This window comes from Crinia signifera, chromosome 1 (assembly GCF_055691185.1).
Source record: "Crinia signifera chromosome 1, ASM5569118v1, whole genome shotgun sequence".
NCBI lineage: Eukaryota > Metazoa > Chordata > Amphibia > Anura > Myobatrachidae > Crinia > Crinia signifera.
Window position 1 is genome coordinate 324,212,651 of NC_139217.1, and position 15,543 is coordinate 324,228,193.

The 15,543-nt window shown below is 41.4% G+C and overlaps 1 protein-coding gene across 2 annotated transcripts in view; it reads left to right on the forward strand.

The window, feature by feature from the left end:
- The window catches only part of IPO4 (importin 4), an 87,527-nt gene that overhangs the window by 55,458 nt on the left and 16,526 nt on the right, over positions 1–15,543 (forward strand). Inside the window, exons 19-25 of one of the 2 annotated variants that reach the window (XM_083188023.1) lie at positions 3,013–3,122; positions 5,419–5,496; positions 5,875–5,932; positions 7,391–7,496; positions 8,007–8,200; positions 8,273–8,320; positions 11,486–11,698. In XM_083188023.1, the coding sequence (XP_083044149.1) occupies positions 3,013–3,122; positions 5,419–5,496; positions 5,875–5,932; positions 7,391–7,496; positions 8,007–8,200; positions 8,273–8,320; positions 11,486–11,698 (807 nt within the window). The remainder of the gene's footprint in view (positions 1–3,012; positions 3,123–5,418; positions 5,497–5,874; positions 5,933–7,390; positions 7,497–8,006; positions 8,201–8,272; positions 8,321–11,485; positions 11,699–15,543) is intronic. The other variant, XM_083188032.1, reaches the window with a different exon arrangement.

Below are 15,543 nucleotides of genomic sequence, written 5' to 3' on the forward strand. Positions count from 1 at the left end.
ATGACTATTGTTTGCAATATGTGATCTGAGGCAGCAAATATAACTGGCCATACAGATCACATAATATCTGAGGAATCACATATCGTTCTATTTCTGCTCAGGGTGGGACCTGGTAACAATATTACAATACTGCACAAGTAACTGCAGGCTTTACAAATAGTCTGCAGTGCAGCAATACATTATATCCGTTCATTAAAGCGTTGTGTGTATTCTCAGTAAGAAATATTAACACTCCCATTTAAAAAGGAATAAATACTATTCTATTGGGATACATATAGCTACATATTCGAAAAAACAGCTGATAAGCTGAGAATGATACAAATAAGATACAAATAACTGTTTGATAATACTCTTCACTAAACATATTGTTACTTCTTTTATTTTTGGCATGTCTATTAGAGACAGAAGATTCAAATACTGTACAAGCTATTAGCTGGTTCAGGGACAGAGGTGAAACACACAGGGACATATTATCCCTGCTAATATAGGAGTCTATTAGACAGCGGCCCTACATATTTTAATACACTTATTCTTTTCTTTTTCACTTCTATTTACTAGGTTTCAATATTTAACCTATTTCATCTTAAATAAATAAGTTCTATTTTATTAACAGAAATACAGGACCTTTAGTGTACCCACTAATACTTTTCTTGTGGATTTGCTCTGAGTAGTGGGTAGCACCTCTGCAGTCAAAAATTAGGCATTGATCCCAGATATGCTCACTGATTGGAGATAAGAGAGTCCGAAAATAATTTAAACTGGTGCGGGAATCCTTTGTGTGTCTAGATTTATAATGAAACATATTCTGATTTCCAACGCCACTAAAAGCTTTCTGTAGAGAAGAGAAAGGCAGCATTTCAGCTTCTGATTAACATGGCTGCTTTCTGAGACTTGGTACCTACAGTGATTGACACTGTTGTTGCAACACAAATACCTTACAGTTCTAGTAGTCAAAGCAAAACTACCTTTTGTCTAACATTTAATATTATCTACATACAACTAAAAGTGGAAATGCTAACACCATGCAGTCATTAGCCATAACATGCACTGTAGACAGTCATTAGATTGACATGGGTGTAGGTCGACAGGTCATTAGTTCGACAATGTTTAGGTCGACAGTGAAAAGGTAGATATGGGGTTTTTCACTGTTTTTTTACCTGAATGTCAACACAGTCGACATGGACACAGTTTAAAGTGCACCGCATCGCTTGCTGCGCTCACAATGTGTGGGGGATGGTACACTACGCTCGGTACACTATTTTACTCTCCCACCATGATGTAGTGGATGGTAGGGCATGAAATACTGCCTGTCGGCACATGTTGGCTCCAAAAAACAGTGAAAACCGGATGTCGACCTTTAGACTGACGAACTAATGACCTGTCGAATAAATGACCTGTCGACCTAGAACCATGTCGACCTAATGGTGTTGACCTAATGACTGTCTACCATAATGCTGTAGACCAATTGACTGCATCCCAATAAGCTATGGATGTGTCCAGTAGCTGGAGGTGTATTACACTAATTAATGGGTGCTACAGCCAATCTTTAATTTTTACAGGAAAAATGTTACTTAAAATGTCTGAAAGACATATCCATATATAATATGGTGAGCAGCAGGGCTTTACACATCTTCTGCATCTGTGGACAATGTGGCACTGTACGTGGTAGGCCTTACTACCTGTGCTGAAGCAGAGTTCATGAGGGATAAACTGTTGAGAGCGGAGATTAGCAGTTTAGGTAGAAATGTTGGAGTATTGTTATGGTGGTTATCTTGGTTTAAAATATATGTTGTGAACCTTTTGTCTTTTTAGTATTTACTACAAAACTAGGAAGTCTTACAATAGCCGGCATTTTTTGCTTGCAGGACATACAGTACTGTGACTTGTAGTTCCACAGCAGTTTGAGATGTACAGGTTATCTACAGCGATGCCCTCATACACTGTCTTTATTTGTGCCAAATGGCACCTCACCTTAAGCCAGGCACATTTCTTGCTCAAAATGTGCACCAATATGATATGTGACATTTGTACATCAGTTTGAATCAGTCTGAATCTGAATAAGCTGCGTCTTCAGATTTTCTTTTTCCAAGTTCACTTGTGTTTTTAATCTTTGACTATGTACACAGAATCTTTTTCCATGCAAAGTAGTTCCGGCATTGTATATAGCCTTCTCATATGATTCAATAAAGTATAGGACGTCTACAAAAACTTGTATCTACTAAAGGGTGTGCCATGAAGCATACCATTTTCTCATTGTTTTACTTGTCTGAACTGTCATGTTATGGGTAGGAAGATCGACAGAAGCATTAGGTCGACAATGGGAAGGTCAAAAGATTGGCATGAATTTTTCACGTTTTTTTTAGTCTACTTGTGCCGACAGGCGGTATTTCATAACCTACCATCCACTAGGGCATGGAGGAAGACCATAATAGTGTGCCCAAAGCATGACAAGCGCATATCCTTTCTGTTAAATAGCAATAAAACACTGTGGTCACTTGGTATAAAAGACCACACAATTTCCCTTCTCCTTTCTTTTTCTTTTATATGTAAAGCATCATTTTATTACCAAAGCCCGCTTTGAGGAGGAGTAAATAAACGTACCATTTACTACAGTGTTTTATTGTTATTTAGTGGAAAGGGTATGCGCAGGAGTATCCACACTTTTCTTGTTTAGACCTCCATACTAGGGGTGACTGTAGTACACCCCAGGTTCCCCTTCATCAACCCTTAATCCAGCCGCAGGTTCAGCACAGTTTCACCCCTCTTCCTCATCTTGCTCTAATGCTTGTTTCCACCTTCTGATCCTGTCGACCCTAGCCATGTTGACCTATTACATGTGTCGACTTAAGCTTTGTCGACCTTTAGTGGTCGACCGAATGTATTTTGACCTTCATACAGTCGGCACTGTGACCCATATCCCCCTCATCCTGAGTAATTAGTAGGGCACATGCAGTTATGGGCCTGATATTAATCACTCTAACACTCAGTATCATTTTCTCTCTTATTCAACAGCTTCATTATAATGAGAATCGTTCCTTCATGCTGTTTGATGATGAGGCTGACGAGGAAGATACTTTAATTGAAGATGATGATGATGAGGAGGAAGATCCTGACATTGAGGGGTATACTGTGATCATTAAATATCTTTTGTTTATTGGAATGTATGCAAATATAGATCTGCTGAAAGGAAAGCTACTTCAGTGTTAACTTGTAAGCAAGTCCATGGTATAGTAACAAGAAAGGAGAAAGGTATTTCTGAAGGAATTGGGAGCTTTTTGTTCTAGTGTGTAATGGCAGGGTCTGTGTCCCACCTGACATTACTGAAAGAGTATTTCTCATACAGTAGTAAGAGGAGCTTAGTTGTGTTTTACCCCTAGGAGACGGGTCACTTAAATGGACAGTTCCCGGTTATGGTCTCCTCTGATCTCCTGATCCTACTCCAGTCTTTTTTTCAGTGCTCCACATAGAATGAGGGTCAAGTGTTTTGTAGCCTTAAAAGTATTACTTTTCCACTATTTGAGTCTCCGATATTGCCCAGGAGCATGAATAGGATCTTTTCTTCAACCCTACATACTGCTATCCCAATTCTCTTATTGCCTAGGTTTGGTATAGTCAGTCGCTGGACTGAATAGTAGAGCACTGTTGAGCATCCAAGAGCCACCTTGAGGGTACATGCTTGCTGATTAAGAAAGTGTTTGTTTCATCTCTACTGGAACACAGCCTAATGAGTTCCAATATTTGGAAAAAGCCAAACAAATGATTCAGCATTTAAAAATAGTACCAGTGTGGAAGATAGTGAGGTGGAGGATATCCCCCACAGGCCTAATCTCCCAGTGCACTGCAGCAGCTGTCACCGGGGCTCATCCAGGGCAGGCCGGGAGTGGAGAGCCTGTGTATATGTGTCCTGTGGCCTATGTGGAGGATGATGCTGGGGCCCAAAACACTACTGCAGAGCCCGGCTCTGAGGTGGAGGTGAGGGGACAGCGATCTCCGCCCCAAAGGGATGGATCCCCGCACCAAGCTTCAGAGGAGGAGGGAGCTCCCGGACTGTGAGAGGGTCTGCCGCCCCCCAGCTGCACCATGTCTAACGGGGAGAGCTTCAAGTCCCGCTTCACTGTCCTGCTACGGGAACCATCGAAGGTGAACACGTACTGCCTGCTTATGAGTGCTCCCTGGGTTTCGGTCCCCAACAGTTGGGTTGGGGAACTGGGGATAATAACACATTTAAAAATCCCAAGTTTTTTTTCCAAAATCTGGGAATTTGCCATCAGTCGTATGATCATGCCATCTGATGTATGGCCACCCTTAGAGGAAGGAAATGTTTAATGTCTGATCCTCTCTTCCTCATAAACTGCTATTTCTGTTTTTGGAGAGCTTTTTAGTCTTTTGATCTCTGGATAGTACAGAGAGTGAGGTAAGCAAGTGAGGCTTGCTCCCTGTTTTGTTCCCCATTTACTGTCAAATTGGACTACTGGAGTTTGATACTAACATGTACTTACTTGTGGTGGTCTTTTCCTTGACTGAATAGGGAGGCAAAACTAGAAAACAATTATGTGATTGTGGCCTTCAGCACTGCCTCAAGAGATGATTTTGCCAACCACCACCATGATTTTCTGTGCATTGTTTTTATTTGAGTTAAATTTCGGGGTACTTATGTAGTATCTGGGCTGCCGATTTTTTGATTGTATGCCTTACCTTAAGGCATACAATCAGATGCGATGCGATTTTGCATAGGATTCAATGTTAAGAAGGTCCTGTTCATTTCCCCACTATCCAAGTGGGCATAGAGTTGATTTTATATAGCGTGGCGAGCGCAGCGAGCCCCGCGAGGGGACGCATATTTCTTAAAAAGTATTCTGTGTCTCCTCGCGGGGCTCGCTATGCTCGCCACGCTTCGGGCTCGGTGGCTCGCTACGCTCGCCACAGGTTTATATCCAACTCCATGCCCACTTGGATAGTGGGGAAAGGAAAAGGACCCCTTTTTCCCATTGAATTCTATGTTAAAATGGACTCAGACCATTTTAACATTGAATCCTATGGAAAAATCTTGACCATCGCATACGATTTGGTCGCATGCGATGAGATGCGATGCGATCCGATCCGATTTCTAAATCGGACGCCCAGATACTACATAAGTACCAATTTCAGTTAAGTGCTTCCTTAAATTTAATTTTTTTGGATCAGAACTTTAAAATGGACAGTATGGTTAAAAATACATCTTACATGGGGTTTTCATTGAGCCATCTAAATAACCTATTCAATAGAAATGCATTGTTTACGCTGGCCATTGTATGAAACCAGTTTTAGTTCAGTGTACTTTGCCTTGAGTTTCCTTTGTTTAAAGCATGGCTATAACATATGGGAAAATGCTTGTATGCTGTTTCACCTTGTCTTACTCAGATCATTGCATGTCTCCAGGTTTAGTGTGGAGAATGCCTTTGTAGATGAGAAAGAAGAAGCATGCTTATCTCTGGGAGAGATTGCCTTAAACGCCAGGTAATATTTGCTCACCTTCACCTCCTTTTCTCAACAACCTATGTGTGATCCTTTATGCTCTATCTCCCTTTCTTCAGATTATTTCATAATCTTACTAGATGGAACTGTGCAAGTGGTAATAAGGTTTTTCTTCCCGTTCCATTATGTTTCGCTTGTTTTATTGTCTTCTGTGACCTTTATCCTGTGTAATGTGTAACGTACACATTCTCATCTCTACATTCTAACTAGTTTCCCATTCTCTCATTACTTTTTTTTCTCTACATGTAACGTTTGCTTGATTGAATGTTTGATTTATTTATTTGGTTCATTGCGCATTATATATTTTCTATTATTGGTTTCTTTTTTATATATATGTTTTGCTTTCAATTTTTCCTTCAGCTCTTCATTTTTCCTTTATCTTGACTCATGCTTCCAGGAAGTACACAAGCATATTGAGGTAAGGACCACTATTTTTCCTGACAGGGTTAATCCGCTTCTCCCTATGATGCAGCTCACTTGGTTTTTAAATGGTCTTTTACTACTGACGTTTAAGTTTATTATATTAATAAAAGGACATACTGTATGAGTAAGGTTATGCTATCTCCAATTATTCATCTGTTAATAATAGTCTGAAGCAAATTCCCAGGGTGCCAGTCCATTAGCTGAGAGTTACCTTGCACAGCATTTTACCCCAATTAATGGGTAAGGATCATTGGGTGGACCACAGGAAGGTCGACATACATTGGATCGACCACTAACGGTCTACAGGCCTTAGGTGGACACCCTCAAACGGTCGACATGGATCTACGTCGACAGTTATTAAGTCAATGGGGAAGGTTGACATGGGTTTTTCATATTTTTGTTCCAAATGTCGACATGGACACCATATAGGTCAGGGGTAGGGAACCTCAGGCCCGGGGGCCGTATGCGGCCCCGTAGCCGTTCTGAGTGGCCCGCGCACCCGGTGGCTTTGCCGGGAGTCAAGTACAGGTGAATTTTCACAAGAGGTCAGTAGTTCCCGTGGGATTCCTCTTAATCATCAGCAGCCAGAGACTGTCAGCCCTATTCAGCGGCAGCGGCCGGAGCGTGGGACAGCTGCAGCAGGACAATTTGTAAGAGAAATTTGTACATATGGCCCCAGAAGGATTTTTTTCACATGCAAACGGCCCTTGGCACAAAAAAGGTTCCCCATCCCTGATATAGGTGAACAGTGTCCCCTCGCATGGCTCACTACGCCCTGTACACTATTTTGTCCTCCCTCCACGCCCTAGTAGATGGTACTGAATGAAATACCGCCTGTCTGCTCCCAAAAAAAAAAAAACCATGTAAAACCCATGTTGAAATAATGACCCTGTCGACCTAGACCCATGTCCACCCTTTGAGGGTGTTGAACGTCAGTGAAGAACTGCAGTGAACATTGCACCATTAACCCTTTGAGTGTCAATTGAAAATTGCTAAATAAACTTTTTTTTTCATCATAATGACCTGTAATGTTTACCTTCTATAAGTAATATAATCTTATTTTTATTTGCATTTATATAACAAATGTGAGCTACGCTGGCATTTTTAGCGGATATTTTGCACATCGCTCACAGATGTTGGCGCTCAGAGTTAAATAAGACTTAGCATTGCAATTGTTTTCATGCTGTGAGTGACTTGCACCTAACAGTATCTCCCCCTAATTTGATCCCAATGTCAGTATTGTGTGAGAAGGATGTGTGGTTGGAACTAGGTTTCCCATGTACTTCACAGGGGATTACATTTGTTTCTCTATTCTGTCTCTGTGCCTTGTAAGGTGTTTCCTTCTAGTGCTTTTGGTGTTTTTTCTTTTTTTACATGGTTTCTTCTGTGTTTTTTTTTGTTTTTTTTTTTTTTTATATGGATGTGATTTTTCTGTCTTTCTCCTCCTTCTCAGTCTCCTCACACTAGTGTCCGGAAATCGGCTTATGAAGCTCTCGGAGAATTTGCTCGCTCAATGAATCTGGTTTGTCAGAAGAACCCTAGTGAGCGTAATGCTGCAAGTATGTTGTTCAGTATTATATGTGCTTGTTCACCATTGGAAGTAAAGATTAGTGGTAGGAATAGAAAAGCATTTAATAATCTGTTAGAGGACCTAAAATAGAGGTCACAGTGGAAAGAGGACTGATTGTCGTTCTATCAGAGCAGAGGAGCTCTAGAGCACAGGTTCTCAAAGTCAGTCCTCAGGACCCCACACAGTGCGTTTTGCAGGTTTCCTCACTGAATCAATGAAATAATTAGCTCCACCTGTGGATATTTTATCAATGAGTGATGATTGCACCTGCCGGGTGACCTGGAAAATGTGAACTGTGTGGGGACCTGAGGACAGAGTTTGAGAACCACTGCTCTAGAGGAATCAAACAATAAAAAAGATGTTTGTCACATGGCAGAAATGCAAACGTGCAGTGATGAGAAGAACAAGGTGCATTGATAAGAACATTCAACTCTGTTGTTGTTGTTGTGTTTTTTTTGTTATTCTCCCTTCAACTTTACATCTTTGCCGCTTCTTATAGTTTTGCTTCAAATGTTGGATCTCCTCATCCCCTGCTATCTTCATGCGGCAATGCATGAGAAAGAACGTGAAGTGGTCATGGTTGTACTAGAGTCTTTGAACAATTTACTGAAAGATGTGAAGTACCCATGTGTGAGAGAGCCGGCGCAGCTAGATAAAATCTGTGCGGTCATCAAAGCTGTACTGCAGAGCAAGGTATAACACATACACATGGATATCTGGGCCAGCCATGACACGATGGAGCATAACCTAGTTCTCTATCCACAGACCGCTTGTCAAGATCCTGAGGCAGATGATGAAGAGGACGAGCAGCAGGTTGGCATATTCTCCTTTCTTTTACATTGTACCATGACTTTCCACATTCTAAATATCTGTACCAATATTCTTTTGAAAAACTTTTTATTATTTCAAGACAATGAATTCAACAGTTTCAGTTTATTTTTACACCGGTATAGGGTACAGGGTGACGAGGGAAGGAGGAGGGGTGAAAAAGCCTGTACGTTACTGGATTAATATTCATGTTAAAATAATTACAGTAAAAAATGTGTACAAACTGAAATTAACAGGTATAGTGAGAATAACCTTTGTATATTAGAGCATTGGCCAGTCAGTGTCCATAGGGCTTTTCCTTTGAAGCTGGGTGCCCAAGGGCAAATTCTACTTTCTCGTTTTACGACTTAAGTATCATATTTAACATTTCATTGCAGTATCACTTAATGTTCCTCTCTGTGCATTGCACTTTTCTCTTACACCCTGTCCATCTTTCACTCCACTTCCCGGTCTTCTTTTCTGCTACCTTTGTCATCTATCCTCCACCTTGGCCATTACTTTTGCTTTATGCAATAAAACATTTTTTAATTGAACATTGTACTTCTGTCATGTTATCCTCACCTGTTTTGGAACTATCATCGTGTGTCTATTAATCTCTATGTCCGCTATTACTTGTGCATTACATTCATCTGCACTGTACACTGTGATTAGTGGCTCAGGCGTTTGAACCCAAAAGATGCCACAGAGACAGTCTAAGGCCAGAATGGACCATGAATTAACTGCCATAAATGGAGGCAGGACATAAAATGATACTGCAGTACCTATACTTGGCAGCAGAGCTATTATTACTTCATTCAGAGGGCTTACTATATTTAACTTTGTCCTTGTAATATAGTCTCTGTTTTCCATTGTGCTATGGAATAAAGTGGCACCAAGAGCAATTCCAATGGCTGGAACCAACCAGTCAATCGGCCTGTGTCCATTAATATACATGATGAGGCACTTCCAGTCCCAGGTGTCGCACACTGGTGGACTTTGTAGAAGTTCAGATGTGACATGCTTGCCAAATGAAGCAGCAATTAGCCAGCAAGTGAGACTGAGAAGACAAGACTGTGTGAAGAGATTGCCGCCAGCTCTGGGGATGCCACCCCATCTGCACATACGGGATCGACTCCACTCTTCACTGAAGCATACCCAAGGAAGTAGCAGAGTGGCAGATCTGTAGGTCTCATTTTGAAAGCTAAGAACACGTAGATATAACGTCTCAGTGCTGGCAGGTGAGGTCCAGCCCCCAAACCATAAAAACAGCAAAAACCCTACAAAAAAGGAATACTGATAAATTGTTTTGCAAACACATCATTACAGCAGATAAATTGTATAAGACGGTACTTGTTTCGTAGAACGGCGCCCACGATATTGATCTTAGGCATCGCAAGGAAAAAAATCGCGTCGGTCGCATCGCATGCGGCAAAAAAATCGCATGCGATGCGACCGACGCAATTACAGCGATTTTACATAGGGAACAATGTTAAATGGCCCAATTGACCCGATTTCACATAGGGAACAATGTTAAATGGCCCACAGACCCCAAATAGCCACCCTGAAGTGTGAAATGGCCCCCCCAATTGTTAACGCCACCCCATGATCAACGTCAACCCGAATCGTGGCGAGCGGCGGCGGTACGCGTCCTCCGACCTTTTCATACCCCCACTATCCACGTCGGCGTGGAGTTGAGAATAGAAAGTGTGGCGAGCCCGAAGCGTGGCGAGCGGACGCGGATACCTTCACAGGTATCTCGGTGGCTCGCTGCGCTTGCCACACTTTCTATTCTTAACTCCACGCCGACGTGGATAGTGGGGGTATGAAAAGGTCGGAGGACGCGTACTGCCGCCCCTCACGTACCGCTGCGCTCGCCACGCTTCGGGTTGACGTTGAACGTGGGGTGGCGTTAACAATAGGGGGGGCCATTTCACACTTCAGGGTGGCTATTTGGGGTCTGTGGGCCATTTAACATTGTTCCCTATGTGAAATCGGGTCAATTGGGCCATTTAACATTGTTCCCTATGTAAAATCGGTAATCGCGTCGGTCGCATCGCATGCGATTTTTTGGCCGCATGCGATGCGACCGACGCGATTTACATTTTACCATGCATTTCTATGTAAAATCGCGGACATCGCATCGGTCGCATCGCATGCCATTATAATGGCATGCGATGCCCGCGATGGGCGCCGTTCTAGGAAACAAGTACCTATAAGACAATAAAAATGCTGGATGGCACCAACATTGATGTGGAAAAAAAAAAAGAAACCTTTTAAGTTTTATAATGTACATGTGTGAATCTGTTACTGTCTATCTATGTAGAACTTTCTATGAACTTCAAAGCAGACACCTCTGTTTAAAGCATAAACTTTTTACTAAAGCAACTTCAGTTCCCCTTCTTCTGAAACAAGTAGACAGTCGTACAGCTTATTCCTTTGCTTTGATTGCATAGAAGTGTGCTTTATCCTTTTTTGTGTGATTTACTTTTTAGCTTTTGAGATTTTTATCACTTGTTACTAATTTCAAATGGCGCTCCCACCAACCTGCTACTGTCATGTGTTTGAAAATTAAGTTATGAGCTGAATTTGAGCGTTCTTTAAGATTAGTAACGAGTGATAAAAGAATGTCACTAGTTGTTTGTCCTGCCCTTTATTGTTGTAAATACAAGCAGTTTAATTAAATACCTTTTTCCTCACATTTTCCTTGTCAATTAGCTGCAGGGTAATTGAATATGCCCAATACTGAGCTCAGTCTTACACTAGTGCCCAGTTGGCCAGAAGTGAGCATCATTTTGGGCAGCTTTGATTTTAACAGCAGAGGTCTTTTTTTGTACGTTGCTCGACTGGATGTTTGCTGATGTGTATATTGTTATTAGTGGATATAAATTGAATTGTATGAGTTACTTGGCCCGTGGAAACATTTTAGGTGTATGGTGCAACTCATAGAATCAGGACATTTGCTCCTTGTATATTCACTTAATATAAGGCCTTGAAGATTGGGATTACATCTTTGAAATGTGTGCATTTTTGTATCTATGTGTATGGAGGCGGGGAGGTTTGGATCAAAATATAATTACTAACACAGAATTGTATTTGTTACTGGCTGGATTTAATAAGCATATGTTTTGCTTTAGAAGGCTCTGTGTAATTATTAATTTATATTTCAATAAGGTGGGCTCAAGAGGTGGCGTATGTTTTAGTCCACGCAAACGTGACCTGGCCATTGCCTGGTGTGGCACACAATGGTTGAAAAAAGAACCTATCGCCATTATGCGGTTTATACGGAAACTTCTTTTTCTACTTCAACGTAGATGGTGGCATATGTGTAGGAAGCTGGTAAAGCTGACTTCTCCTCCGTTATTATTCCAATACACGGAATATGAGGTATGCCGATGGCTTTCTGCTCTTGTATTATTTATTTGGTTTTGGATATTTGAGAAGGCGTTATGTACAGCTGCAGACCGCTAAAGCATGCCTGTTTCTCTGATCCCAGACACTATAAGAGAGCTTAACTACAGTACCTGCTCTTTTATAATCACACATCCCTTGGAGCTCAGGGAACCCCCGAATTCACTGGACGGAGAGTCTCCTTCAAGATTGAAAGGCACCACTGCACAGTGAATTACTAATGAGAGGATACCTAACAGAGCAGGAATGCTGGGATAACCGTATTTCCTATGTAGTCAGAATGTCCAGTATGTGCTTATACCAGAAGCCCCATAACAGCAATTGTTCCAGGTTTTAACAACTTTCTTCTACCCTCCACTTTTTTTAGGAAAGTGTATATGTGGTTTTTATATTTTTATGCTCTATAACTTGCAGGGTAGTGCTTATACATTATTTGCTTTGGACAATTTGAGCATGATCAGTACTTAGGAATCCATATCAAAAGTGATGTTGCAGTAGCCTATGCCTACATACATTTACTGTAGAACAATTAGCACTGCTATGACAATCTGCAGTCCTTTTAGTGTTGTTATTATTATTATTGCCCTATATCCCTTTAACTCCCAGTGCTGCCTGTTTTGCAGTCACTGAATTGTGTTGTCAGCTCCAGGCACGTTTAAGAATATACCTTACATTCTTAGGTAATAATTCACAGTACTCCTTCCCCAGGATAAGGATTGCCATCTTCCAAGAGTGATTATCTCCACTCTTGAGTTCTCTGTGAACAGCTCTGTTATATCACATGAAGAAAGGAACTGTGTTCTTAACCCTGGACACAGGGCCAAACCTGCAATTCTCCATGTACTCAATGTAAAATAGAGTTTGGTGTTTCAGGTCAGGCAGTTTGACTGCAGATGCTAGTTTGCTGGGATATAGAGGAGTTTTCTCAATCCCAGGAAACATTATTCTCTCGGGGGCTATTTTTACCAACCACCATGCTTGAAATTAGGGAAATTTATGTGGCTAATATCACTTGCAATTTGCTCTTGGCCTGCGGTGCACTAACCAATCCCTGTCCATTCCAATCAGTTTACTTTTTCCCCAGACCGATCATATCGCAGTGCCTAAGAAAGGTCATTCTTTAAAAGTAGATTTGCTATAATGGCATTCATATTGAAGTTATGATTAGGCATAAGAGCTTAACCAACCCCAATATTGAAATGATTCTGCTGCAGGAATGAAATTGTTTTTTTTTTTTGCTGTTTCATATCTGCAGTTTTCTTTTTTTCTTTTTTTGCTACACAAGGTTATAGTAAATAGCCTTGTTCTGAATTGCAGTTTAACCACATACTTCACTTCTGTAATTAACCACATACTTCACATCTGTAATTAACCACATGCTTCACTTCTGTCAAAAAATTTTCGAGTAAATAAATGTACAAGTTATCTTCAGTGAGATCAGACATCCTCAAAACATAAAAAATGTTTGTTATGAAAGGACATGAAGAACACTCTAAGTTTATTTTCTACTTCATCAGGCTGATCTGGCAGTTGACAGTAATGCAATATTTAATCCCACACACCAACTTTACTGTAGATAAAAACAAAATAGTGGTATATATGAAAACTGCAATACTGGTTTAACAGTGTCAGCCATTATATGTATCTGTTTTTATGACGGAATCCAAATATCCCGATTTTCCCTAAAAGTCTGGTCATTATCGGGCTATCCAATTAAATCTAGGCTAAGTACCCAATCACAAGTGTTATCACGGCTGGTTATCGCAGATTATTTGTTGGGTGCCTGAGGCATAATCACCAATGCCTCAGCCAGGTAGCATGGCACTAATTCAGGGAGACAGGAGAGGGTGCAGACGCCAGCCTACCTGGATGCATTGCTGCAGGCTGAGTCGTCGTCCTCATTCACCCTGGGGCAGGCTTGTCACTGAAGTGGGATGCAGAGTGAGATCCTGTAGCTGAGGCGCCAAGCTCATTTTAGAAAACTGCTCACTACCGCTGTCCCTATAACCCTGGCCATGCTCAGCCACAGCACTCAGCGCTGCTAATTATGGATAATGCTTAAGTTAAAGCCTAATTTACGATAAGTGCCGGCATTGGGGGAAATTGGAAAGCTCCCAGTGAATCCATTTTTAGGTGCAGGTGATTAATAGGGACTCTTACAAACTTTTGCTATGGAGCACACATGTATCTAGTTACGCCACTGGATACTGCCCTAAGAATATGAGTTATACAAGTGACATTTTTCATTACCATTACCAGACTGTAAGCTCCTTGGAGCAGGGCCCTCTTCTCTCCTGTTCTCACAGCCCTCTTCTCTAGCACTTTAATTACAGCTCTATTTTTGACAGCTAACGTCTATACCCGCATCTCTTCTCACTTGTGACCATTACTCTCTTCCTATGACAGCTTGCCCCTTGTAATGCGCAGAATGCTTTGCTACATCTTAGCTGTACTGTGTACTGAAAATTGTATGGCTGATTGTTACCTGTGCTTTGTTTTAGTTTTTAAGTTGCTGTTATGTTAAGTCCTGTGCACCCTGTATGTCTGCCATATGGACGGTGCTGCAAACCACTTTTGGTGCCTTTATAAATAAAATGTAATTATCACACATAAAACAAAGCAGAAAAAATGCACCTGATGTAAACGATTTATTGATTGATTTTTTTTTATATATTTTTTTCACGGGAGATGAACCACTTTCCATAGTACGAGACTGTGGAAAGTGGCTCACTTGGCCTGTAGTACTGGCTGGCGATGATACTGGCTGGCGATGATACTGGCTGGCGATGATGCGGGACCGCGCATCAGCACTCCTCTCCTGCCCATACACATTAGGAGATTTTTAGCTCAAAGGAGCTCAAAATGGGAAAAGTGAGCTACATTGAGCTCAAAATCGCCTAGTGTGTCTGGACCTTTATATGGTGTTTGGCATGAATTTAAGAATCATTTTACCCTTCTAAAGGTCTACTGGATTGAAATCAAGATTACAACCTGATATTTACATGCTCAAACTGAAGTCCAGCAAAAAGAAGTTGAAGAGGGCACTCACCATTTAGATGCAAATCAAGGGCCAAGTTAATTGTGATAAGCACATACTTTTCGACATTTGGACCCTAAACAAGTCTTTTTCAAGATGGATGAAGCCAACAACAGAGTACTCTTCCGATCCAAGCTGGGCTGTTGTTGTGATGAGCGGTGCCTGGTTTCCTTCAAACATGACTCCTGGTATTCATGCCAAAGAGTTCAATCTTTGTCTCATCAGACCAGAGAATTTTGTTTCTCATGGTCTGAGAGTCCTTCAGGCTGGCTTCTGTGTGTGTTTTTTTGTTTGTTTTTGCACTAAGGAGTCTGGCTGCTCTACCATTCAGTCCTGATTGGTGGATTGCTGCAGAGATGGTTGTCTTTCTGGAAGGTTCCCCTCTCTCCACATGAATGCAGTAACTCTGACAGAGTGACCACCGGGTTCTTAATCACCTACCTGACTAGGGCCCTTCTTCCCCGATCACTCCAGGAAGAGTCCTGGTGGTTCTCAACTACTTCTTCCATTTACGGATAATGGAGGCCACTGTACTTATTGGGACTTTTAAAATGGCAGATATTTTTTCTGAACCCTTTCCCAGATTTGTGCCTTAAGACAATCCTGTCTTGGAGGTCTTCAGGCCATTCCTTTTGACTTCATATAAATTATGTGCGTGTTTGTGTACTTATATATTCTATCAAATAATTTTCAGTCTACATGTCTTACACAGTGAGTTTTGACCTTGCGATGCATGCATCACATGTTGCAAAGCACAAAAAGAATGTACAGGCAGTACCTTTTG